The sequence below is a fragment of the Erythrolamprus reginae genome, chromosome Z, assembly GCF_031021105.1.
Source record: "Erythrolamprus reginae isolate rEryReg1 chromosome Z, rEryReg1.hap1, whole genome shotgun sequence".
Classification (NCBI taxonomy): Eukaryota; Metazoa; Chordata; class Lepidosauria; order Squamata; family Dipsadidae; genus Erythrolamprus; species Erythrolamprus reginae.
In genome coordinates, this window is record NC_091963.1 from 17,064,717 (window position 1) to 17,090,909 (window position 26,193).

The 26,193-nt window shown below is 38.9% G+C and overlaps 1 protein-coding gene across 1 annotated transcript; it reads right to left on the reverse strand.

Annotated features, from left to right (window-relative positions):
* Positions 1-13,754: 13,754 nt before the first annotated feature.
* KLF6 (KLF transcription factor 6) lies at positions 13,755-25,467 on the reverse strand. The gene is made up of 4 exons (XM_070729105.1): positions 25,016-25,467; positions 21,740-22,319; positions 19,233-19,356; positions 13,755-17,374 (listed from the first exon to the last, which is right to left on the reverse strand). The coding sequence occupies exons 1-4, from the start codon at positions 25,115-25,117 to the stop codon at positions 17,323-17,325; spliced, it is 858 nt and encodes a 285-aa protein (XP_070585206.1). The 5' UTR covers positions 25,118-25,467; the 3' UTR covers positions 13,755-17,322.
* Between the last annotated feature and the right edge of the window lie 726 nt (positions 25,468-26,193).

The following is a 26,193-nucleotide window of genomic DNA, read 5'->3' on the forward strand; positions in this document are numbered from 1 at the left end:
AACAGGCCATTTCCAGCCTCCAGAGGACCTCCGAGGGATGGGGGAAGCTGTTTTTGTCCTCGTGGGCACTCGTGCATGCACAACAGTTTGTGCGTACACTCCTTTGGCACCCAAGGAAAAAAAGGTTCACCATCATTGGCATAGGGTTTCCTGCCTAAGCAGGGGGTTGGACTAGAAGACCTCCAAGGTCCCTTTCAACTCTGTTATTCTATTCTGTTCTGTTTAAAGTGTCCAAAGAGATGTCGAAAGAGTGGCTGACAGTTTCATAAGTCATTTATTTATTGCATATTTGGTTCCTATGGAGACATCTGGGAACCAGACATCCCTTTCTGCCTACTTTATCTCTCTTTTAAAAAATGATACTTTTCTGTTTTGTTTTCAAGTGAACAAAACAAAAATAAGTTCAAAGTGGCTGATAAATAGAAAACACAGCATGACCCTATTCTGGTAAAATGATACGGAACCAGATAGAGGAAAGTCTTAGCAATATTTAAAAAGAAAAAAAGAGAGTGGAGGCAATTTATTGTGTCTTTCTGCGATAGCTTTTGGGTCTGTTCCCTTCTGTTATGTGACCAAGAGATGCTGGATTACTACTTGTGGTAGTAGCATGTGGGAGGTTATCTCTTTCTCACCCAAGAAGAAAATGCTTCTTTTTTTCAGCTGCACGTACATCACTGCCAACTTTGATTTTAAAAGTTGCAACCATATGCTTCTTATTATGGCTACATTCCCACAAAATTTACTGCATTAATCTAGTTTGTGAATGAATATGGAGAGAACATTTGGAGGTGGCTTTTTTATTCAGTGTGACTTAACAGTCCCAGTGGTGCTGAAATGCTATGACAAATCTCTGGTGGTGCTTTCCTCAAAATGATATTTTGTTCCACATATTTTTAAGCTCAACAGGGGGGCAGGGGAAAAGCCATCCATATTTCTGTGGTTCAGTTCAGGTTTTGCATTTGCTGTTTTCATCTTATTTATGCCTTTTCCATAGCTATATGCTAGAGCAGTGATTTTCAATCTTTTTTGAGCCGCGGCACATTTTTTACATTTACAAAACCCTGGGGCACATTGAGCGGGTGGGGGGGGGGCTAAAAAAGTTTGGACAAAAAAATTCTCTCTCTCTCTCTTCCTCCCCTTCACTCTATTTCTTTCTGCCTCCCTCTTTCTCTCCCTTCCTTCCTCTCTCTTTTGCTCTCTTTCTCTCTCCCTCCCTCCCTCTATGTCTTTCTCTCTCTCTCCTTCCCTCCCTCTCTTTCTCCCTCTCTCTTTCTTTCTTTCTCTCTTTCTCTCTCTCTCTTTCTCTCTCTCTTTCTTTCTCTTGTTTTCTCTCTCTCTTGCTTTCTTTCTCTCTCTCCCTTGCTTTCTTTCTCTCTTGCTTTCTCTCTCTCTTGCTTGCTTTCTTTCTCTCTTGCTTTCTCTCTCCCTTGCTTTCTTTCTCTCTGAGCTTCGCGGCACACCTGACCATGTCTCGCGGCACACTGGTTGAAAAACACTGTGCTAGAGGTTGTAAGAAGCGCTGATTTTGCCAGCAAAGAATGAAAATGGTCCAACAGTTTTAAAAAGAAACCGATTGTTTCTCTGATTTATTCCTCTGGTTCATTACAGTGTTACTTGGGAGTAAGTGCTGATCAACTTCTAATTAGTCTTGAAAAGGCTGCATTGTTAATCTTTAATTCTGTCTGGAAAAGGCCTTGTTTCCAATTTTTTTCTAAAAAAAATTGCAAGACATTTATTTCATGAAAGGATTGACAGAATGAAACAATCCGTTTTTATGGGGAAGAAATAGCTTCATCATAATTACTGGCACAAAAAAGTCAGCCTCATATTTACAGATACATGTTAGTCCCTTCATCAAAGTCTGTTATAAAAAGGATACAATCTTCAATAGATTTCTTACCTACAGGTAATCCTCAATTTATAACACTTCACTTAGTGACCGTTTGAAGTTACAACAGCATTGAACTTATGACACTTTTTCACACTTACAATCACTTGGAAACTGGCTCATATTTATGATGGTTCTGTGTCCAGGGTTGTGTAATCAATTTTTTGAATCCTTCTGACCAACAAAGTCAATGGTGAAATAAGACTCACAATAACAAATGTGTTACTAACTAAACAACTGCACAAATTCATTTAACAACTGTGGCAAAGAAGGTTGTAAACAACAGTCTTTGCAACAAAAAAATGGCTCAATTGTGGTTGTAAATCGAAGACAATCTCTTCTTAAAAACTGCAAGTGTTGGAGGCAAGTTGTGGCACTGTTTAATTGTTCTAACTTCCAGGAAATTTCTCATTCGTTCTAAGTTGCTTCTCCCTTTGGTGACTTTCCACCCATTGTTTGTTCTTGAGCAGCTCTCAAGCCTGGAACCTACCTGGAACCTTGTTAGCAGCAAGTATTAAACCTTCAATTTCTGTCTTGATGTTCCCATCTTAAGCCAGGTCCATTGTTGTTATCATATTTTCCTTCAATGATTTTCAAGTATTGTCCATGCGAAGCTTTGGTTTTCCATTTATTTAATATGTCATCCAGTTGTTTTTCATTATTATTATTATTATTATTATTATTATTATTATTATTATTATTAATTAGATTTGTATGCCGCCCCTCTCCGTAGACTCGGGGCGGCTCACAACAGTGATAAAAACAATACATAATGACAAATCTAATAATTAGAATCTAAAATAACAATAGTACATTTAAAAAGTCTAAAAAGCAAGGAACCCCAATATAAAAAGCATACATACAGTCATATCATGCACAAAAACTACATAGGCAGTGGGAGATGTCTCAGTTCCCCAATGCTTGACGACAAAGGTGGGTTTTAAGGAAAGGCAAGGAGGGTGGGGGCAGTTTTTTATTTGTTTGTTTATTTATTCATTTATTCATTCATTTATTTATTTATTTATTTATTTATTTGTATGCCGCCCCTTTCCGTAGACTCGGGGCGGCTCACAACACAATAAAACAATTCATGACAAATCTAATAATTTACAATTTAAAATTTAAAATAGTTAAGAAAGCCCCATTTTTAAACAGACATACCTACAAACTATACCATACATAAATTATATAGGCCCGGGGGAGATATCTCAATTCCCCCATGCCTGACGACAAAGGTGGGTTTTGAGGAGTTTACGAAAGGCAAGGAGAGTAGGGACAGTTCTAATCTCTGGTGGGAGCTGGTTCCAGAGAGTCGGGGCCGCCACAGAGAAGGCTCTTCCCCTGGGGCCCGCCAAACAACATTGTTTAGTTGACGGGACCCGGAGAAGGCCAACTCTGTGGGACCTAATCGGTCACTGGGATTCGTGTGGCAGAAGGCAATCTCGAAGATATTCTGGTCCGATGCCATGAAGGGCTTTATAGGTAATGACCAACACTTTGAATTGTGACCGGAAAATGATCGGCAACCAATGCAGACTGCGGAGTGTTGGAGTAACATGGGCATATTTGGGAAAGCCCATGATTGCTCTCGCAGCTGCCTTTGTTTCTGTTGTTTTTATAATAATAATAATTATTATTTATTAGATTTGTATGCCGTCCCTCTCCGGAGACTCGGAGCGGCTCACAACAACAAAACAGTACAAATCCAATGGTTAAAACAATTTTATGTTCTCCATTTTCACAACCTGGAGCAATTTTTCTGTACTTTGGTTCACATCATTCAAACTTCATTTTTCTCCTTGTAAAGTTTGATGGATTTGCAATAGCCTTCTGCCTCCTATTTTTCTTGGCAGGAACAGCCTGTCGGTGTCACTTTGTAGATGTAAAGCATGGTACAATATTCAAAAGTTTGTGCGTTTTCCTGTCCAGGTTTTCCAGTTCAGCCAAAGTCCAGTTGATGATTCCAGCTGAGTAATGTTATCACTAGAGTTGCCCATGTATTAATGGCTGTAATTATATTTTCAGCTTATGTTTTGAGAATTAGAGGATGAAATGGAAGGGTACTTTTCATGTTGGATTTGTAAGCAGCAAATAATAAAAATAAATATTCATATCAGTTTCATCTGATGAGAAAGTTTGGGGTCACTTGGTTAAGAAGTGCTAGTTGGTGAGGTCCAGGGGTAGGAGCTACTTACCTTTCCCACTGGTTCACATCACAACAGAAGTGCACATTATTCCTGGAAATAAACGTCTGTGCATGCACAGTTCTTTTTTAAAAAGCTTCTATGTGAAAGCAAAAAAACAAGATGGCACCATTGAGAGGACCAGCTCAGAGGCATGGCTGGCCTGGGTCTCTGCTGGTTCCAGCAACCCAGGCTGCCACATTACTACCAGTTCTATAGAGCCAGTCTGAACCTCCGGTGGGGCCTAGAAGATGTGTTTTTTCCTGCCATAGTGGAACATTCTCCTCTGTTCCCTTCTGCCTTATGGAACATTCTCCTTCCAGAAATAAGAATGGCCCTGGATTTTCTTAAGGCCTTAAACCTACTTCTGACTTTGGACCAGAAGCCCTTAGTGCATCCTTCCTTCCTTCCTTCCTTCCTTCCTTCCTTCCTTCCTTCCTTCCTTCCTTCCTTTCCCTCCTTTCCTTCTCTTTCCTTTCTTCCTAGGATGTTTATCCTGTCTTTATTATTTTTACAAGTACAGTGTTTCCTCGATTTTCACGGGGGATGCGTTCCGAGACCGCCCACGAAAGTCGAATTTCCACGAAGTAGAGATGCGGAAGTAAATACACTATTTTTGGCTATGAATAGTATCACAAGCCTTCCCTTAACACTTTAAACCCCTAAAGTGCAATTTCCCATTCCCTTAGCAACCATTTAGATCATTACTCACCATGTTTATTTATTAAAGTTTATTAAAAAAAGGCAGATGAAAGTTTGGCGATGACATATGACGTCATCGGGCAGGGAAAATCGTGGTATAGGGAAAAAAACCCGCAAAGTATTTTTAATTAATATTTTTGAAAAACCGTGGTATAGACTTTTCGCGAAGTTCGAACCCGCGAAAATCGAGGGAACTCTGTAATCCAAGGGAGTGAACATATATAATGCACATTTCTTTATTTCCCCCACAACAAATCCTATAAGTTGTATTAGTTTTAGAGGGCATTACTGGCCTAAAGTCACCCAGCCAGTTTTCACGCTTAAGGTGGGGCTAAAATTCAGTCTCCTGGTGATTGGCCCAAAGTCATTGAACTTTCAAAGCTGGATTAGAATTTACAGTGCTGGTTTTTAGCTTTGTGTCTTAACCACTAGATCAACTGGCTTTCTTGCTTTTATGTTCTAGTGACCAGTCTATCATGTATGAAGAGGTATATATTGTGTATGCTGATAGGCTGTCATGGATACCCTCCCTCTCTCTCTCTCTCTCTCTGTCTCTCTCTCACATACATAGAGACAGACTCTGAGTCTTACAATGAGCATTTCAAAATTATTATGAACCCTGGACTTCCTGATGATACACAGTGAGCTATGATGCATAAAGGAACTCAAAAGGCTGGGCTTAATCACTTTCAGGAGAGTTCTGTGATACGTTTAGAACAATTTTCAAAATACTTCAAGTTATAACTCCATGAAGTTCACCAAGTGGCAAATATTAGCTGGCTTGTTGAGCTGGGTTAGAATTCAAAATTTTTCAGACTTGTCAATTTTAATTTCTATGAACCAATTCCCAAAATTTCCCAGCCAGCATGCTGGCTGGGGAATTCTGGGAATTAAAGTCCACAAATTTGGACTCCAGCTCCCTCCTTAATAGCCAAATTTGAGAAATTCTGGCAGATGGCAAGTTGTTAAACAATTCCTAGCCTAAAGTTCAAATTTTATTTGGATTTTGCACCAGCCCTTTCTCTTCTTCCAGGTAATGTAAATGGAATATAAGACTTTTTCCACAGAAGGCAAATGTGGAATTGCTCAGAATGTATGTTCCCTGTGACTTCCATCTCTTGTTTAGCCTTCTTACAACCCCCCAATTTCAAAACCAGACATGAAGCAAGTCTATAGAACAAGGGACATGTTGAAATGCCTGACGGACATGCTGCCAAAAATTATTGCTCTGTTGCTGTGTGGTAGCCCTCTTGCGCCACATATTGCTTTGAATACAACATTATATGCTCTGAACCCTGCAACACAAAGCTGTGTGTGTGTGTGTGTGTGTGTGTGTGTCTAGGAAGTATTGTACTCTGGGCAGCAGAACCAAACATTCCTGTAAGCCTTTATTTAAGATATGTGGTTGAAGCAATCCCACTATTACTCATAGGAAACTCAAAAATGCAGCACAGCCCAACAAAATGGGCATAGCTCTGCAATCGTGGTTTCATCAACTATATTTATGGACTTACTTCCTGCCAAAGCATCCATGGTGGTTTATGGCTTAAAAGTTATAAATTAGGAACCAATAAAAGAGCGACTTCTGGTGATGATCTGCTATTTAGCTAAAGTACATAAAGACAATAATTCAATATGTTGGAAATGTAATAAAACACAAGGCACCTTTTTTCATTTATGGTGGTCATGTCCAGAGACGAAAAAATATTGGAAAAAATTGAATAATTGGTTGCAACAAATAACAAATGTAACAGTAGAATATGCACCAGAATTATTTTTACTTGGTATTATGAGAAGGTCCTATACCAAAAATGTTAAATATTTAATCCTGCATATAATAACAGCGGCAAGGATCGTATTTGCGCAGAAATGGAAGAACCCGCAGCTACCGGAGGACAAAGAGATCATCAAGAAAATATATGAGTGTGCGGAGATGGACAGACTGACCATGGAACTAAATAATCAAAAAGATTCGGACTACTATGCAATCTGGACAAAATGGTATTTATGGACCAAAAAAAAGGAACTCTAAACAAACACCTGAATAAAACATCAAGATATATAAGGACAATTAAAGACAATATAGATAAAAGTGTACATACAAGATGCTGATTCACCTGTAAATAAGATTATGTATTGTTTTTTAAAACGGGAAAAAAATTAATAAATATACTGTATATATTTTTAAAAAGTTATTACTTAGGAACCAATAAAAGAGCGACTTCTGGGGATGATCTGCTATCATCTCCGACTTCAATTTCCCATTTCTGTTTTCCCTCAAATCTCTTGAATTGTTCTCTCTTTCATATTAGTTAATGATCTAGAAGCCATCTTAAAATATGTTCTCATCATGCTACACCACCCCAAGTATCACCTCAGCCATCTCCTGTACCTCAAAGCACATCTGCAACTATGCTAGCCAAAGAAAAAGAGACAGCGCAATCGCAACCTACCATTCAAACAATACAGGAGACACTGATGATGCAAATCAACAACATGAAGGTTTAAATGCCGAAATAGGAGAACTGAAAGCAGATACAAGAGAGATGAAGGAGAAGGTGAAAGAAATACAACAGTCTTTGAAAGAAAGTGAACAAAGAATAAAGGCAGTAGAAGAAAAAAATTGAAAAAGTAGAACAAAGAATGGATTATTTTGAAGATAGATCTGACTCTTTAAATAAAAGATACGACGAATCAATTACACATCTTGAAATACAACAAGCATCTTATGGTTTAAGATTTCAGAATATAACAGAAGAAAATGATGAAGATTTAGAATATGTTCTCATCAATTTACCTAAATGTTACCCAAAATATCTGCAAAGCCCTGGTCACCTATGCAAAATGTCATTCCCATGACTTCCATGCAGAATCCAAGATAATCCTGATAGGTGGCATTGTTTGAAATTGGGCACCCTTAGTTTAACTGAATTGACTTAATGAATTTGGTTCCTGCTGCACCTACTTGAGGATTTTTTTTAGGGCATTGACATCAGTGTGTTTCATTGGAGCATATCTTTTTGTGCCAACATCCTACAGAATTATAAAATTATTTTATTGGCCAAGTGTGATTGGACACACAACGAATTTGTCTTCGGTGCATACATTCTCAATGTACATAAAAGAAAATATAGATTTGTCAAGATTTATAGGACAACACAATGATTGTCATAGGGGTCAAATAAGCAATGAAGAAACAATCAATATTAATAAAAATCTTAAGGATACAAGCAACAAGTTACAGTCACACAGTCATAGATTGGAGGAAATGGGTGATAGGAATGATGAGAAAAAAACTAGTAGTAATAGTAATGCAGACTTAATAAATAGTTTGAAAGTGTTGAGGGAATTATTTGTTTAGCAGAGTGATGGCATTTGGGAAAGAAAACTGTTCTTGTGTCTAGTTGTCTTGGTATATAGTCCTCTGTAGTGACATTTTGAGGATAGGAGTTGAAACAGTTTGTGTCCAGGATGCGAGGGGTTAGTAAATATTTTCACCATCCTCTTTTTCACTCGTGCAGTATACAGGTCCTCAATGGAAGGCAGATTGGCAGCAATTGTTTTTTCTGCAGTTCTGATTATCCTCTGAAGTCTGTGTCGGTCTTGTTGGTATATTTTAACTGTTGCTATCCTGGTATTTTAACTACCTGTCTAGTATTTCCCAAGGATTAGGACAGGCAAGGTTTCCAGTCTGATCAAGGGGTTGGACTCTAATATTCTGTCGTTTCTGTTATTTGTTCTTTGCAATTTTTCTCCTGTTCTTTCTCCTTTATAATAATTGTGGAATAACCAAGTTAGAAGAGACCTTGGAGGTCCTCTAGTCCAACCCCCTGCTTAGGCAGGAAACTCTATACCAGTGATGGTGAACCTTTCTCCCCTTGGGTGCTGAAAGAGGGTGTGCACATGCTATTGCGCATGCCTGAGTGCCCACGCCCATAATTCAATGCCTGATTAGGGCAAAAACAGCTTCCCCCAACTCCCGGAAGCCCTCTGGGGGGTGGAACAGGCTTGTTTCCCAACTTCTGATGGGTCCAGTAGCCTTGTGTTTCACACCACATTCCAAAGGCTTCCCTGGAGCCAGGGGAGGGTAAAAACACCCTCTCCCATCCCTTGGAGGCTCTCTGGAAGCCAGAAACGTCCTCCCAGAGCCTGGCAAACACTTACACATTGAAGCTGAGTGAGGGCAATGGCTCATATGCCAGCAGATATGGCTTCGCGTGCCACCTGTGGCACCCATGCCATAGGTTCGCCATCACTGCCGTATACCATTTCAGAAAAGTTTCTTTCCAGACTCTTTTGAAAAGCCTCCTGCAATGGAGCACCCACAACTTCTGAAGACAAGCCTTCCCACTGGTTCTCGCTGTCAATGATTCCCCCCCCCCTTAATTCTAAGTTGGTTCTCTCCTTGATTAATTTCAATCCATGGGTTCTCGTCCTTTAAATTAAGAAAATAAAATCTGTTCTCACCAAATGCAACACAACTAATTAAATAAAAAAGTCCCCACTATCTAGACTTTATCTTTCCTACTGGCAATTGTTAAGTCTGGGGTATTATGGCTAGTCCTCATTCAGTAACTAGGCAAAGTGGTCGCTAAGAGAAACCATGACTGTGCATTGGGCTGCATCAGTTTCTCTCTTCTTAACAGATTTGCAAGGATCATAAATGTAAGGATTGAATGTTAAATTAATTTTTCATCATTGCTATAAGTGTAAATGGTTGCTAAATTAGGACTACTTGTATGTAACAGGTGCTTGCCTATTTGAATTCCAAACTCCCTGAGTATTTTAGCTTTTCATTTTCTATTACTTTGTCCATTTTCTGTTCTACCGGTTCTTGCTTGCAGGCAAATATTATTCCTTGCAGATATTCCAATGCACCATCATTGCTACTTTGTCATGTATTATTATTATTTTATGAATATTACATATAAGACAAATAAGGAGGAAGGGTGGTCTCCTTGGAAACTCCTCAGAGTCCGATGTAATCAAAAATGGATTTGAAAGAACAGATGCCTAAATTCTAACATTCATATCCTTTGTTTCATTTTTCGATTCATTTCTTGGACTGGCTGAATATACATACAGGTACATTTCCCTTTCCTATGGCTGCATGTCACAAACGCACATGAAAGCAAGCTATTTTAGAATTTTAGAATCAGCAAATATAAAGATTTGCTGATGCATTATGCATCTGCGGCATCATTTAAGCAGAGCTTTGACATGACTGATGTTGATCTGTTCTACCTTCAGTTATCCAAAAAAAGTATCTGAAGCAGATTTTTGTGTATACGTGTTTAAATGAGGTTATAGGCACAATTTTTGACAGACGGTTTTTGCAGCTTCTCTGGAGCAATACGCAGCCTTTCTTAATAAACTTCAAGTCTGTAAAAAAACAACACACTGTTTTCAAAATGGATCCATTTCTTATCTTCTAGGAGCAATTTTTCAATTGCAAAGTAAAATAGCAGTTCAGATGCTCTGATTATTTCAATCTGCCACTTGAAAGGACTTGTGGATACCACCTCAATGTTAATTGTCTAATTTCAGACTTTTCCCTGCCTCTAAAAATTGAATATTTGAAAGTATATAAAGCTCACAAAGGTAGTCCTTGATTTAAAAACATTCATTTAGTGACTGTTCAAAGTTATAATGGCACAGAAAGATGTGATTTCTAACCAACACTTGTACTTATGAGTGATGCATCTTATACTCATGTTTGCACCCACAGTTTTAAACTGTGAGGAATCCAACAGAAGGATAATGGACAATCTATATTGAAGGTCTCCAGATTGTCATTACAGCTTCAGTTAATTCGCATCTGACCATAAGTTTCTTATACCTTTTTACATTTCATCTTCCTGCCTTTTTCCCTCCCTCCTCTTTATTTTTCTTTGCATTCATGGGGATCCTTGTCCACTGTTGGTCTGTGGTTATTGACATTTTCTGCTTTTCTCATCTGGAAAACTCTAGAATTCAAATGTCATCCAGGTCATGGTTATCCAAAAGGTGCTTATTCAAGAGCTGGAGAAGCTTCTTGGATGAGAAGTGACACATCTTCAAAGAAAAAGCAGAAACTCCAGTTGCCTCTTGAAAAAGCACCTACAATCCCTTGAATGTTCTTAGATTCATTCATTCATTCATTCATTCATTCATTCATTCATTCATTCATTCATTCATTCATTCATTCATTTGCCCTTCTCCTGAGACTCAGGATAAGGCTAAAATGTTTTTATTATGTCCTGCCCAGAGACTAAGCAAAGGAAGGCTTAGTATTACAGGTTGTTGTGATTGGCTAGTTTATTCGTCAGGTGCTAGGGCGGAAAAGCTCTATCACCCGATTGGTTGTTACCTCAGCCGGAGTTAGTATATAAACACCGGCACTTGTTATGGCTTGGTTCTCATCTGTTTTCTGTTGTGTTGAATTCTAATAAAGACTTGATTGCCAACTCCTGCCTCTGACTATTACATTGGCGACGAGGATTTCAAAATACTACTATATTATTCCGTCTGCTGCCACAAACGTCATTAAGTTCAATTAACATTTCCTTCTTTTGACCCTCATGGAGAAACCTGGGATTCCTACGTAGCCCGCTTTGATTGCTTTTTGATCTCTAATGGATATACAGAGATATCGGGGGATCGCAAACGTGCCTATTTCTTGGGGTTTTGCGGCACAGAGATGTTTGAAACAGCTCGTGCCATGTTTGCCTCGACTTCAATTCATGACGTGCCATGGCCTGAATTTCTTTCTACCTTACAAGAGCATTTTGCCCCCACTCCCTCCAGATGTGCCCGCAGATATAAGTTTTACCACCGTAACCAATTGGAGGGTGAATCCATTAATGACTTTCCTATTTTCCTATTTTAGAACTCACTTTGCCCCAAAATGCTGCACTTAGAGTTGGCCTGAATGCTGCAGCTAAGCAGATAATATTGATGGGATAATCTAATGCTAGTTTAGTAGCACCATTATTAAAATCACTGTAGTACATCCTGCAGGCTTTCAGTCCCAACTAAAAGTTCTAGTTATGACCGCTAAAGTCCTATATGGCATTGGACTAGATTATATTAGGTTCTAGATTACACAGGTTGAATCTTGGGTCAGGAGCATCATGATAAAACCTATTTAGAATCTATACTCTGGCTGAGATGTGGTGAACCTGGACCAGATTATGGGTATTCTCTGTGGTGACCCCTTTACTTTGTAACTCCTTACTTTGTGGATTTTGAAGAACTACTTCTTTCCTGGCCTTCTTTGAAAAACGTTGCAACACCATGTACTGTTAATCAGGACCAAATGTTTCTTATAGGGTTATCTTCTGTATTAGTAGTGTCTTCGTTGTTGTTCTCATTTTCCATTGTATGTTATATGTTGCCTAACTGATTGTGGTAGTTTACCGATACCATGAAATATACTGTCTTGCATATGATAGACATAAGAGCAAGAAAACTGCTGGGTTAAGAATAGGGAGACCCAGGTTCAAATCCTCCCTTAAACAAAGAAGCAGCTACTTGGATGTCTTTGGGTCAGTCTTCTCCTTAGCCAAAATCAATGTTTCTCTCTCTCTCTCTCTCTCTCTCTCTCACACACACACACACATACAAACACAGCTTGAACATAACACTGAATTTTTTTTCAGGTTTTCCTTGTATTCCTATATATTTTTTCATTACCTTTAATACAGACTAAATTAATCTATTCTGTAAAACCTTCTTTTTCTCCATTCATTTCCAAATTAGTATTTCTAAATCAGAAGCATGTTCTTAAGATTTAACAGTGGGGAAAAAAAACCCTAGTGGCCAGCAACTGCAAGATGAAGAATGATATAACATATATTGTGTAGTGTGTACGACAACATACATCTATTAGTTGCTCTCAATTATGACGAAAAGAATATTTCCATAAAGTCAATTGATCTTTGATATATTATATAATAAAAAGGTCGATAGAATGTTCAAATTGTTATATTTTATATATTATTACCCAAAACTGAATGATCACTGGGACCACCGAATGACCCTCCTGCTCCAAGTAACAGGAGCTTTTTTAACTTTTTATAACTGAAATCAGATTTCAGCAATGCTGTATGAGAAACAGGTTATTTCCAGCCAAATTTTCACTAATGAGCACTAGGACCTGAATACACCACCCCAAGATGCAAACCGTGATTAATCGCTGACCAATACCAATAAGTGATTTAATGTTGAGCAAAAGCAATAGACAAGGGAATGCAGAATGTATGGGCTAGAATTCCTCCCCCCCCCTCCCAGCATATGTTATTTAAGCCAAAATATATAGTCTTGGTATTTGAATCAATGGGAAGAAATAAATGCTGTAGATCAGCAGTCTCCAACCTTGGCCACTTTAAGACTTGTGAACTTCAACTCCCAGAATTCCTCAGCCAGCTCAGCTAAATCTTGATGTGAAAATTTGGTCTATTACTGGGTCAAAATTTCTTCGTTATGCTGAAAATAGACCTCAATGTTTCCTCATTTTTTTAGAAGGCCCCATAGCAGGGGTGTCAAACTTTAATTGAGGGGCGCATCAGGGTTGTGTTTGATCCCACATGTCAGATCTAAGTACCTTGTGGGCTGCATCCGTAGGCATTAGAGTTTGACACCCCTGCCCTATACACTCAAAACATATATACTCCACTGATTTGAAATGAGTTATACACATCTCCTGAAATATTTTTCCCCAACTAACCATGATTACAATGGCATTTTAGGAAGTATATTTTTCTTGGATATATGATGTGAACGGAGAATCAAAAGCTGAATAACCCTTTTCTTGATTTCTGGCTAAAGTCCTCTGAAAACTATTGACTTTGTAGTTTATGGTGTTTGGAGCTTAAGTAGTTTCAACCTTTATAATGAATTTAGAAAATCGTTTTAATTGTTATCCTAGTAAACCAAGCCCAAAGAACTGAAATTCTTGCACAAATTCAATTCCACATAAAGAAAAACAAAGGAGAACCAGATACGCTGATAAGAACTTTTTATGTTATTCCAATAAAAAATACATTCATACAGAAATATAACAATCTTGCAAAAAACAATTTCAAATAAAATCTTGTAAAACAAATTTTTTTACAAAAATCTTACAAAGAGATTCTTTAGATAATAGGGTGCTTTCAAAAAATAAACCAAAAAAACAAACAAACATAAAAAGAAATTTTACGAATAGAAATTTTTTTTCTGAAATTTCAAGCAATTATTTTTTCTTTCAGCTTGATTGAGGCTCAGTTATCACCTGAACAAAATGTACTCATTTAACTACAAAACTGATTTCTAACTTCTACTGCAAGAGAATTTTTTTAAAATAGCAAATGATTATGGCTAAGCAGAAATCATTGCAACCTTACCCTCTCAAGTACAATGCTGGAGCAGAAAAACTTGTAGAATGTCTTGATCAAAGGGTGAGTATTTTAATTCATACATGCAGATAGGAATTTCCCGATCTACGGTATTGTTTTGTCTATGAAATGGCATCTCTCAAGAATGCGGTAAAAAGTGCCCTACATGTATGAAACGCCACACATCTCTTAGACTTCCGTAATCCGTAGATAATAAAATGTTTTCTTGGGGTAATTTTTTAAAAAAATTAAAAAGTGCATTTTTTAGCATATAAAAATTCAAAACACAATGCAGATAAATGTAGGCCTATATATCTCTTAGCCTCTGATATAATGGATTTGAACATGGTTAGAGGACTATTAATCTTCACCATCATTTTTTGGGGGGGAGGGAGGGAGGAGGGAAAAGCTGCCCCAAATAGCAAGAAACAAGCTACGTTCTTGTGGAAGGCAGCTTGGAACACACATTGGGCTTAATGTTTGGGGGAACAACTATTTGTAACATCTCATAAAACTGCCTTGTGAATTCAGCTAAACGGTAAAATACCCGTAGGAATAAATTCACCATCAAGGAGCACATCTCTACATCTTCTCAATAAGCTGAGGAGGACAGAAACGAAGAGGTTGAGATTCGTTTATTTAGCCTTAGCGGAAAGTGTCCATTTTTAAGTAGCCCTCAATGGATTGCTCCCATATGATGCAGAAACGGCTAAGCAAGCATCCTTAGCCCTTGGTATTCCAATTAAATGCCCTTTTTAGGGGGAGATGAAGAGCTCACTGATCACCATCAAGGAAAGCATGAACTATCAAGAGAAGAAGCAGAGGGCAGCAAAACCCAAACCCTATAGACAGAAGGCGAAAGGAGGATTATTGGGTGAACGTAGGAGAAAGGAGCTAACCTTCTTAGAGCTTCTAAAAGGACATTTTCTTCTTGCTTAAGAGCAGCCAAATGTCTTGCATTAAAAAAAATAACAATAATTGGAAGGAAACCAACAGAAACCATTTAAGTCCTGTTTCTGCGAAGGGACTCCAGTGCACTTTGTTTGAACACCCAAGAAATTTTTGAGTGTGAAAAAGTGCCTATCGATAGGGAAGTAACTGCCTTCTCTTGTTAAAAACTGTGCACACTGATTGAAGTTCCTCCTCCTTTTCAGGTCTCCGCTAAAAGAAGTTTACAAACAGTAATAATAATAATAATAATATTAATAATAAGCTTACTTTTGTTTGCTTCTTCTCCACAAAATGCAGGAAAAGAGGAAGACTCCTCACAAGCTATGACATTTTACAGCAAAGAACTCAATACAATCCTTAAAAATAATATATTATCTATATATTTTATAGATGTAGACACACACACCCACACACGCACACCCACACACAAATATACATGCACGCACACTCACAGCTACAGATACTATAGACACAAATAGATATATACATATGTTATAGATATCCTGCCCACTTGATAATTACTTTTTTTTTTTTGCTTTTTTAAAATATTTTTTTTGTTTTCTTTCCATTTTAATTAAGGGGAAGCTACATATACAGGTGTGGACATTGTGCCTTTTAATAAATCTTTGTTGTTCTTGTTACTCCTGCGGTTTTAAAAATGCATGAGCAAATCACAGCATCCTGAATACAGGATCTTTTTGGTGGAGGGAGGTACTGATGGATTTTTTTCTTTCCATTAATTTCTTGACTGGGAAGAAGAAAGGATGCAGGATAGGGGCAGGTTGTGCAAGACCAACCTTGTGAAAAGATGGACTCAGGGATGCATTCTTTGTTGGATTATGCCATGAAATTTTCAGTACAGATGTTTATATGGGGGATCACCCAGAATACCAGCTGATGGTCTTCCCACCTCTTCATAATGTACATTTGATACAGTACAAGTGTCAGGTGAAAAGAGAGCCTTAATAAAGCATATATCATTCATACCCCTGTATAAGACCTCCCAAAAGAGAAGTTTAATTTGCATAAGGCACCATTATTAAGGTCAACAGTGCATTAACATGTAGAAAACCAGAAATTAGACCTCAAGGCATAAATAAAAGATAGGAAGGTAGGTGTTGGAGGCAATGGGAAAAACAGCTGCACGAGTTTGTTTGTTTTTTTTAAATATCCATCTCTAACCTATAGTGGTTTTATCCATCCCATTGGACAAAGCAAAAGATAATTCAAAGAAGGAAAAAAAAAACACTATTTGGGTTTGGTATGTTATGTAACATTAAATCAATTGAAATGTAGCAGCTTTGAACCGGAATTGAGAGAGAAAGAGAAAGAGAAAGAGAGAAAGAGAGAGAGAAATGGCAGTCCTGATTACAGAATGGGAAAGCATCTAGTTCTCCAGAACCATGCAATAACCTTTGTATTATAATGAAAAAAGTTATAGGTTGTGTTATATTGTAAATACACAGCTTATACAATGGATTACAAATGAGCTCTGTAGCAAGTCAGACAAGCTACGGGAGACATTGCACATTTAATAGCTGGACCAGACACCAAAATCTCCTTTCACACAGGATAGGGGCCCACGGCAACATTTCTCTATTCTGATTTTCCTTCCTTCCTTCCCATCTCCCCCTTCAGAAACTGAAAGAAAGAAAGAGAGAGAGAGAGAGAGAGAGAGAGAGAGAGAGAGAAAGAAAGAGAAAGAAAGAAAGAAAGAAAGAAAGGGGGGAAAAGGTGCTGACACCCATCAAAAGGATGCACATCCTTCCATCTTACATAACAGTCTTCACACGCGCCACCCTCCCCAAGTTAAAAATTAAAAAAAAATCCCACGTTCAGACAGCTTTTTCTCTCTCACGGTTAGAAAACAACAAGGAACAAATGTTTTCTTTTTTTTTCTTTAAAAAAATGTGCCTCAGCATCCAGTCATCCAGTAGATCCTCCATAACACACAAGTTTGTCCATTCATTAACACTCCCAGCTCGCTCACGGCAGAAGGCGTCAGAAGCCATTCGGAAGGGCTTGGTCCCCTGGGCTGGAGACCTGCACCATATGGTCACTGCAGCCATTTCTTACATGACTTATCTAGTAGCCCTCTAAAATCTTTCCAAGGAAGAGAGGACCTGGAGGCCACTGAGTTAGGGTGCAAAATGGCATGCTTTGGCTGGAATATGCATCCTTTCATCCAAGGCCGGCTTGACCTCGATGCCTCTTAGCCCACAGGATTCAAGCTTCCAATCATTCAGAGATGCCTCTTCATGTGAAGAGCCAGATGGTCAGACCTGGAGAAGCACCTGTATGCCAACAAAGAAAAGACACTTTAGCTCAGGGTTCATTGGGATATCAAGAACTATGATGGTTTAGAGCAGTGGTTCTCAACCTGGGAGTGGATGGAACCCCTTTGGGGGTCGAATGACCACTTCACAGAGGTCACCTAAGACCATGGGGGGAAAAAAACAGTTTTCTCATAGTTCTAGGAACTAAAGCTTTTATTCTGGCACCTTGGAACATATTTTTACAATCCGACCAATCAGGCGTTTACAGTAGGGGTGTCCCTCTGACCTTCCTACCAATCAGCTTAAAGCTCCCTCGAGAGAATTGGTGCTTGACTTATGGTTGGGGGTCACCACAACACGAGGAACTGTATTAAGGGGTCGCGGCATTAGAGAGGTTGGGAACCACTGGTTTAGAGGCAACTAGACTTTCTTTCATTTTTCCTTGAAGGTGTTCAACGGCTCATCCAAGAAGCTACGAGTCTCAGAACTGAAGAAGTTCCTTGGATGAGAACCTGAAACATCTTGGTATGGTATCATGACCTCCATAGGAATTTAGATTTAAGAAAGATTAATGCGCAGTGGGAGGATCACTCAGGCCACATGTCTGGAATGTAAGATACTGCATTGTAGCTGAAGGTTTTGCAAGGGAGCTGACACTTCAGCCCCGTAATTGGGATCTTGTCAATCACCAGCCAAATAAATATCCACTGTTACTACTAGAAAAAGCTGAAATCAGTATGTTAACACTGCCACAACCAGTGGTAAAAGGAATGCAGTAGGCGATCAGCGACTTTAAACTTATTCAAATTCAGCACCGTTAGTCATTACTACATAACCTTTCTGACTCGCGATCTCCATCTCTTGCCAGAGATGATACCAGAAATAGTTCAGTTCAATTTGGAAGACTACAGGTTCTCTACATCTCCACCTATGGCACTGTGTGTAAAAAGACAACCAGTGGCAAAAAACTGAACTTTTCTTTTTCAAGCGCTCCATGTCATAGGGTCCATCTAACTCAACGGAATGGCAACATTCATAATGTGACTTAACAATTCCATGAATAATTTAATCTCTCCTCTAGAAATCCCACAGACGCTTCCTATCGATTTATCTTACTGCTTTCTTGACAAGGTAGATAAAATTTGATGATTAAAAAAAAAGAAAGAAAATAAAAAGTGGATTTTTAAAAAACTAAATCAAATGTTTTTGGATTTAAATCAGATTTTTTTTTTCAATTGTTATTAAATTTATTTTAATCAAATGCTTTTGGAATAAAAATCTGTCTATAAAGATAGTTTTCTTTTTAAGATACGTTAATAATTTGGTTAATTCAGCATGAAACGGAGCTTAGTTATATAGCAGGAGGCTGTATATTCTGCAATATTGGGACTGTCAACAGCGGGTCAGAGGAGGAGCTGCTGCTGGGGGGCAGAGATGATAATTGCTCTTTAAAAATTATGATTTAAATCAAATCCATCCTGGTTTTTTGACCAGTTAGACATTTGCTGTTTCATTAATCCAGAAGCTATCCAGAAATTACTTCAAATACAAGCGTTCCAAACTGCATTGCGAAGCGGGAACGCTTCCAGGAAAGTTGGAACAGGATTGGAACGTTTCTGGTAAGGTTAAAACAGGACAATTCAACTTTGGGATGTTTTTCCATCAAACATTTTGCATATTTCTTTCAATATGCAAGGGGGCAATTATAGGAATAGAGCTACCCAAGAAAAGCGTTCAATTTTTTTTTTTGGCTGAATATAAAAGAGACCCTTTTTTTTATATTTAAGATAAAAATTACACCATTGTCATCACCAGAGTTGCCTGAAATTTTCTGCTTTCTAACAAAACGATACAGAACAAAATTCCATCCACATACCTGTCACAGTGATTACACTTAAAAGGTTTTGCACCCGTGTGCTTTCTGAAATGTCTGGTTAGCTCATCACTCCTTGCAAAACGCCACTCACATCCTTCCCACGAGCATCTGTAAGGCTTTTCTCCTGCAAAACAAAAGCAACAACATAAAACCATTTATACTGATCATTATTCAGTTACACAGAGTACATACACTATTCCTCCTCCAAAGAGGAATGTTGACTCACTGAGAATTTTTTTAAAAAATAAAGAAAAGAAATATAGGAAACAAAGTTGCTCATTGTATGGTTCACTAGTTACTGTAAGAATGCAGATGGATTTTTTTTTTTTTTTGGGGGGGGGGGAGAAGGCTTCTAACAGTTTTGCTCCAATAGTAAAGCATCCCATCCTGACAAAAAATATCCCAGTAATCTAAACTTTCTGGAATCCTCTGATTCTGAAAATGATTACAAAATAATTTTAAAAAGGGACTGAAAACTCACCATGTATCTTGCTTCAATTGAGAATTGTTTTTACATTCTCAAGTTTTACAAATACTTTCTTTGTTTCTAATTAAAAAATATATCAATGGAAGTATAAAGCCATATCTTGAGAGTCCACTGGACTGAGATGGCTAATAAATCTAAAAAGCAAATACATTTTATCTATTCTGCGTTGGTTTCAAACCATTTCTTTCCATCTTCATTCGGAACAATTCCTTACCACTGAACCTAAACTAAACTCTACCTTACAAGTTGCATTTCCTGCATTGTTTTGCTTCTCTCTCTAAACTCTATCCAGTAAGCTCTGCAGAAGCTTTATTATATGGGCCAAATGGTGGGTGACGAAGAAAAAAAGAAAGGAATAAAATCAGTAGCACAAGGAGTTTAACATTAACACTAAAGTGACAGGATTCCAGATCCCCCCCCCCCCCATATTTTAGTTACAAGTTCTGGGTAAATGTTGGTTCCTCCTTTCCTGACAACTACCACACGTATTTACTTTCAATTTTATAACACAATGGCTATAGAAGTCAATAATCCTTCCCCCAAACTTTGTTTACCCAAGGGTTAATTGGTGAAGTAGAAGAGTTCTCTCCCTTTAAGATGTGAAAACAGCATTTATGAGGAGGAACCCTTTTAGCTTGTCTCAAGATGTGAGTACATTTTGCTGTGTACATTTATAAGTGATTTGGTGCATCTAACCACAAAGTCATTAAAGGCAGAAGAATATTTATGGTCGAAAGCAACCATGGCAGCTTCTTACAATATAAAAAATTTATACAAGCTCTGATTCCACTTCACATCTTTTCAAGATGCTCTAGGGAACAGGAATGTATTTTGACATTTGAGTTTTCACCAGGATAAAACTCTGTAGGTTTATCATGAATGGAAATGCACCACAATCATATGATCATAAATCAATTGTAATCGTTCAAGGAGTAAATCATGTACTTTGTAAATGATGCATGCGGAAAGTTAATCTGCAGCACAAATAACCACAAGTGAACCAGAATTAAGCAAGCACTTAATTAAGGTTTACTGAGTAAAGCAGAATTGTTTTGGGTCACACAACCTACTAACCATATGAAAGTTTAAGATGATCTGCACAACAATCCATTTTAAGATGTTTTAGATTCTTCTTTACCAAGAAATTCCCTAGAGTTCTGTTTCGTTGTCTAATTTTAGATTTATCTAAATATTTTCCTCCCCTCTGACAATAGATGAAGTAATTGTTCAACTTCTCAGGCAGGGGGTAATTTAGCCAATAGAAACCAGCCATGCACAAACCAATAAATGAACCACCTAGTTTAGATACAAATTTGCAACAGGCTTATGGAAAAAGAATGAGGAAGTGAGGATTTGCATTCTGGGAAACTTTAGCTGGTATTACATTATCTAATGGCCTGGAGTTCTTGCTCCAGAAATTTAACAAGGTTATGACACTGAGAAGTCTTCTTTAGCGTTATCTGCTAGAGGCCGTTTGGAAGCTGAAGGCTGGTGTTTTGGGGAAACTGTGACCATGAGATCCTTCTTTATAATATTTTGGTGCGTGCTGACCACGAAAAGCAAGAGGATAAGAGAGAGAATGGTTACACCATAAAGTATGAACCAGTAAACAGCCGGAGTAGACTGTGGAAAGTCCAAGTGGATTGAAACAACCACTAGAAAACCACATTTTGAAGGTGTAAGACACCGAAAATATATTAAGAGGAAATGGACTGCAAAGGAAATAGGAACTGGGAACAAATGAAGTTCCCTTCTTACACTCATCTCCTGCCTTTCTCCACAACGGGATGTTGCAACATTTCTAAGGAGGCGTTCTACAGGGAATTCATGCAGCTGCACCATGCATTCAGTTCCTGGTCTAGGCCTTTCCTGGCCAAGAGTCATGAAACCATGAATTATGGAAATCATGCATGATGCAACTGGATACCGTCTCATTTATGAGAGATTATTTTAAGGTCAACAGACCCAGCACAGGGGGCAAGGCGGGTTCATCAGTCCAAGAGGCCACATGAATACTCACCTGTATGGGTACGCTGATGTGCTTTCAGGTGTGAACTTTTGGTATAAACCTTCCGGCACCCATTGAAGTGACAGCGATGGACTCGCCTCCTCCCATCCGGAGAGGCATCACCACTGACCAGGGTACCCTTTTCCACAGTCTTTCCACCAGTACCAGTACGGATTTTGCCAGGCGAATGCAATTCACTGGGGGCACAATTCCATGGTTGGGAAGATGGCTCCTTGCCCAGCTCGGGGGAAGAAGGAGGAGTAGAAGTGATAGATGAATTCAAGTTTCCAGCACTGGCCAAGTTTAAGACATCATTTATGATATCCGAGGTAAATTTTGTTGTAGGAGAAAGTTCCTCGGAACTATCTGAAGATTCACTACTGATATCGGAATTCAAACTGTTAGTCTCTAAAGTCTGATTGTGAAGATTGTCCTCCTTTGGAGCACTTGCTGTCTTTAGTTCAGATTCCTCCTTTTTCTCTCGTGCCAAAATAATTTTGGTCCACAGATCTTCCTGACTGTCAAATTTTATCTCAGAGGCAGACACGTAGCAGGGCTCACTCTGAAGGTATCGCTCCAGCTCTAAGCAAGTCTACAGAATTAAAAATACATAAACAGACATTTAAAAAATCATTCACTTCTAAGAACATTCTGAAAAATTTAGCAGGAAGCCATGCATATTCAAAGAGGGGGTAGTTTATTTCTGGTTGCTAGGGTGGGTTTAACGTTAAAGGCCATTCTAGTTTAAACTGATGAATGTTCCAAGAAAACAGTGTAATTCTCATGAACTTGTCAAGAATGCAGAGTCAAAAATAGTAACCCAGCTACATTCTTTAGACATTTCCCTTATGAGTTAACTAAGCAGGCATCCCGTAGAAAGATTTCAGTGGGGTTAGCTTTAAAGGCAATGCTACCTTCTCCAAATTTTATTTAGGTTATTTTATTAAGTGACGTTGAGTTGAGTTTTTTTTTAAAGTCAACTGAACTTCCATCAAGTGGACAAAAATTATGGTTTGCACTCTAAATTTAAGTATGGGTTGTGGCTGATTTTGACATCTTCTAAGCTACGACATTTCCTGCACACGAGAACTCAGGGAGCCACTGAAAGAATGTCCAAGTATACAGGCATGAGCCAGTTGTAAAGTGAGGAGTTTATTGCAGAGACAGTAGGAACATCATCAGCAAAATCCCCAGATTTCTAAAAGTACAGTGAAAGAAAGAGACGACAGGGAAAAGCATGGAAAACTTTGAAAACTAATGCTGATTCCAACAAGGAAGGGGAACTTTATCTGCTGGCCAAGAATGGCTTGGTTATGAGTCATTCCCTTGTTTCTTTTACTCAATGCCAAAACAGACTTCCTTTTAAAATTTATGACTCTCTGCCAAGAATGCTCATGGTTCAAATCTACATGCAACAGGACAGTTTTATTTTGTTTTGAAAAAAAAAAAATCCTCACTAAAAGACACCAGCAGGGCTTTGAACAGCATAGTGGTCATGCTAGTTGTATTTTATTAATAATCAGATTCTAGGCAAAATGGTCAGTCCAGCATGAGTTGTGTGATTTTCAGCAAGAACCCTTCCTCCACAATTGAGTGGAATAAAATGCTGCACTCAAACATCCACACACACACCATCCATTTCAGCATCAATTTAAATTGGCTGTAGTGCCCTGTTGACTTCCACACTACCTTTTCTTGACAATTAAAATTACCTATCTGGACATAAGCTGAATTAAACTGAGAAACGTGCTCTCAGGGAAAGGTGAATAGATTGTCTGTTGCTAACATCTCTGCTTATTAGGGTAGGGGGTATATAGAGGAACAGAAAGCAAAATATTTTCTCTCTGGACAATATGTTTAGGTCCCTCTCTTAACGATTGTATCAAACCTTCCGATGTCTTGCAAAGGTACTGACCACTGAAGAAAATGTATAGAAAGAACAGGTTTGACACTCAGGAATAGATTTAAAATTCCCCTATTGGGCAAATAATTTTGAGAATCAGCTGAGAGGAGGGGGGGCGCTAAAATGACACTGGAGGCTTTGAAGAGCCAAAATCACCCACAGAAAACCATGTTAGACCCATTTATTAAAGAGGAGGGGGAGGAGGAAGAGAAGGGGGGGTAGATCGCCAGCCCCCCGGAAAAAATTGGTAGAGCTTCATATTTCAAGCTCCAAAATCAGGTTTTCAAGCCTTACAAATGGAAACCCAGATGAATTTAATTGGGTTAGACAGAGAGAGAGAGAGCAATCATTACAGTAATGGAGGCAAGCAAACCTGTATTCTCATTCCCACATTCGAGGGAAAATTCCAAGCAAGCAAACAAATAAACATTTGCCAGTCTTTGGAATCCAATGATATGGACTAATAAAAAAAACACTGAGAAAAAAAACCCACTTGTCCATTAAAGGCAACATGCCTGTGTTTTTCCTCTATTAGGACTCATAAGGTGAAGTGGTGAAGGGGGGGAGAATCATTGTCATATGACTGACAACTCATCCTGCGGACAGTGGGGGGGTTGTTTTAAAAAAAAGCTGTACACGATCCTGCCATAAAAATAGTATAGTACTGAAAGAAAGAGTCAAACACCCCCCCAATTCTTGCGAGAAGATATTGGGGGGGGGGGAGGGAAGGGGAAGGACGGACAGCAACTATTTCTAAACACAGAACTGTTTGGATGACAAGTTCTCCTTATAGCAAATTGGCTTTGCTTCAAAAAATAAAGAGGGGGGGGGGGTTGGTGGAAATAGAGAAGAGAGGAGGGGGGGGGGATTTTATTTTATTTATTTATTTATTGCCAAGAGTCCGGATAGGAAAATGAGAAAGGCAGAAACTTGGCAATCCGATCCGATTCCACGGTAGAAATTAGGATTATCCAGCTTTTCATTCTAAGGAGGTTTGTGAAGTCTGGTATCGGTGAGAGCCGCGAACAGCGCGAGCAAACAAGCATTCAAACACAAACACACAGGCAGCCACTGCTCACAAGTTCTGACAGCCACGTCCACTGAGAAGAAGGGGGGACAAGAACCACCATGCATTTTAAAAAAAAAATAGAGGGGGGAAATAATTAAAATAACACATCCCCTTCGCTTGCTAACTTAACCAGATTAAAATAAATTGAATTTTATTTTTTTTTTGCCCTTAATCCGGGCAATTTTTTAAAAATATTTTTTTTAAAAAAAAAAAGCAGCTCTGAAGCTTACGCTATGCCCCCACCCCGCTTTAAAAAAAGAAAAAAAGCAACCCCCCCCAAACCATGGTTGTAAACATATAGCCCATCCTCCTTTACCTGTTGCCAGTATTCCTCCAGAGATGGCAAAGCGGAGAAGTAACCAGTGTCGTGAACAATCTGGAGTTCCTGAAAGATGCTACACATTGGAAGTACATCCATGCCTCTCGTGGGGGGAAAGGGGGGACGGGTAGGGAAGAAAAAGTTGCAACCAGGAGCCCTCGGCAAAGACAAGCGTCCGATCGCTGGGATCTTTCTTTCTTTTTTCCCCCTCTTCCGCAGGTCGGAAGAGCGGAGCAGCACGAAGGAAGTCTCTGGCTCCGGCTCTCGGCTGTATTCGCCACAGCAGGTGATGGTGACAGAAATACAACCGGCTATTTACACACACACACAAAAAAATCTCTCTTCCTCCTCCTCCAAAGACCACCGAAATCAAAGGGGAAAAAAAATAAGGGAACAAATGCCACCCAGCAGAAAGTACCTTAAAAGGGGGAAAAATAGCAATCTACGGCTAAATATATATATACATATATATATATATTAAATTCCTGCTCAGAATTTCAGATGAAGTTTTCTTTTTAATATATGTATATATTTATATATATTTGTATATATATAAACGTATATATATATATATATTATATTAAATAATATATAAAAAAAGCAAAGTTTCATGCAAAGTTTAATTGCACAGCAATAGATCAAAGGTTCTCTCTCTTTTTTTGGCCGGTCAGCTTTTGTTGTTTTCGCCTTTTTTTTTCCTGTAGCTTTTTATTATTATTAATTTTTTTTTTGCAGTCTCCTCGATGCTGCAGTTTTGAGAATGCCTTCCAGTCCCGGGGCTCGCTCGCTCGCCTCGCTCGCTCGCCTCTCTCCAGAAGATAGTTGCTGAGAAGGCTACTCAATATTTGCAAACACCGAGGTGACTGCAAATGTAACCCGCTGAAAAAAGTTCCCTTTCAAAAGCTCTGCTTTGGCCGCCACCTCCCCCCTCCTTCTACTCCCTCCCTCTTCCCCCCCCTCCCCTCTGCTGAAAAGCCACACTTCGCTCCTCCCACTTTACTCCTCTCCCTCGGCCCCCCGCCCTCCGCCACCTCGTGATCCCATTACGCCGGGCTCTGAATGCTGCCCAATCTATAACAACAAACTCGTTACACCGCGTTCCAATGATGTCAGACTAGCCCAATGGCCGCGCGCGGCGCATCTCGGCTCCTCCTGGCGTGACCGAACATCTCCGT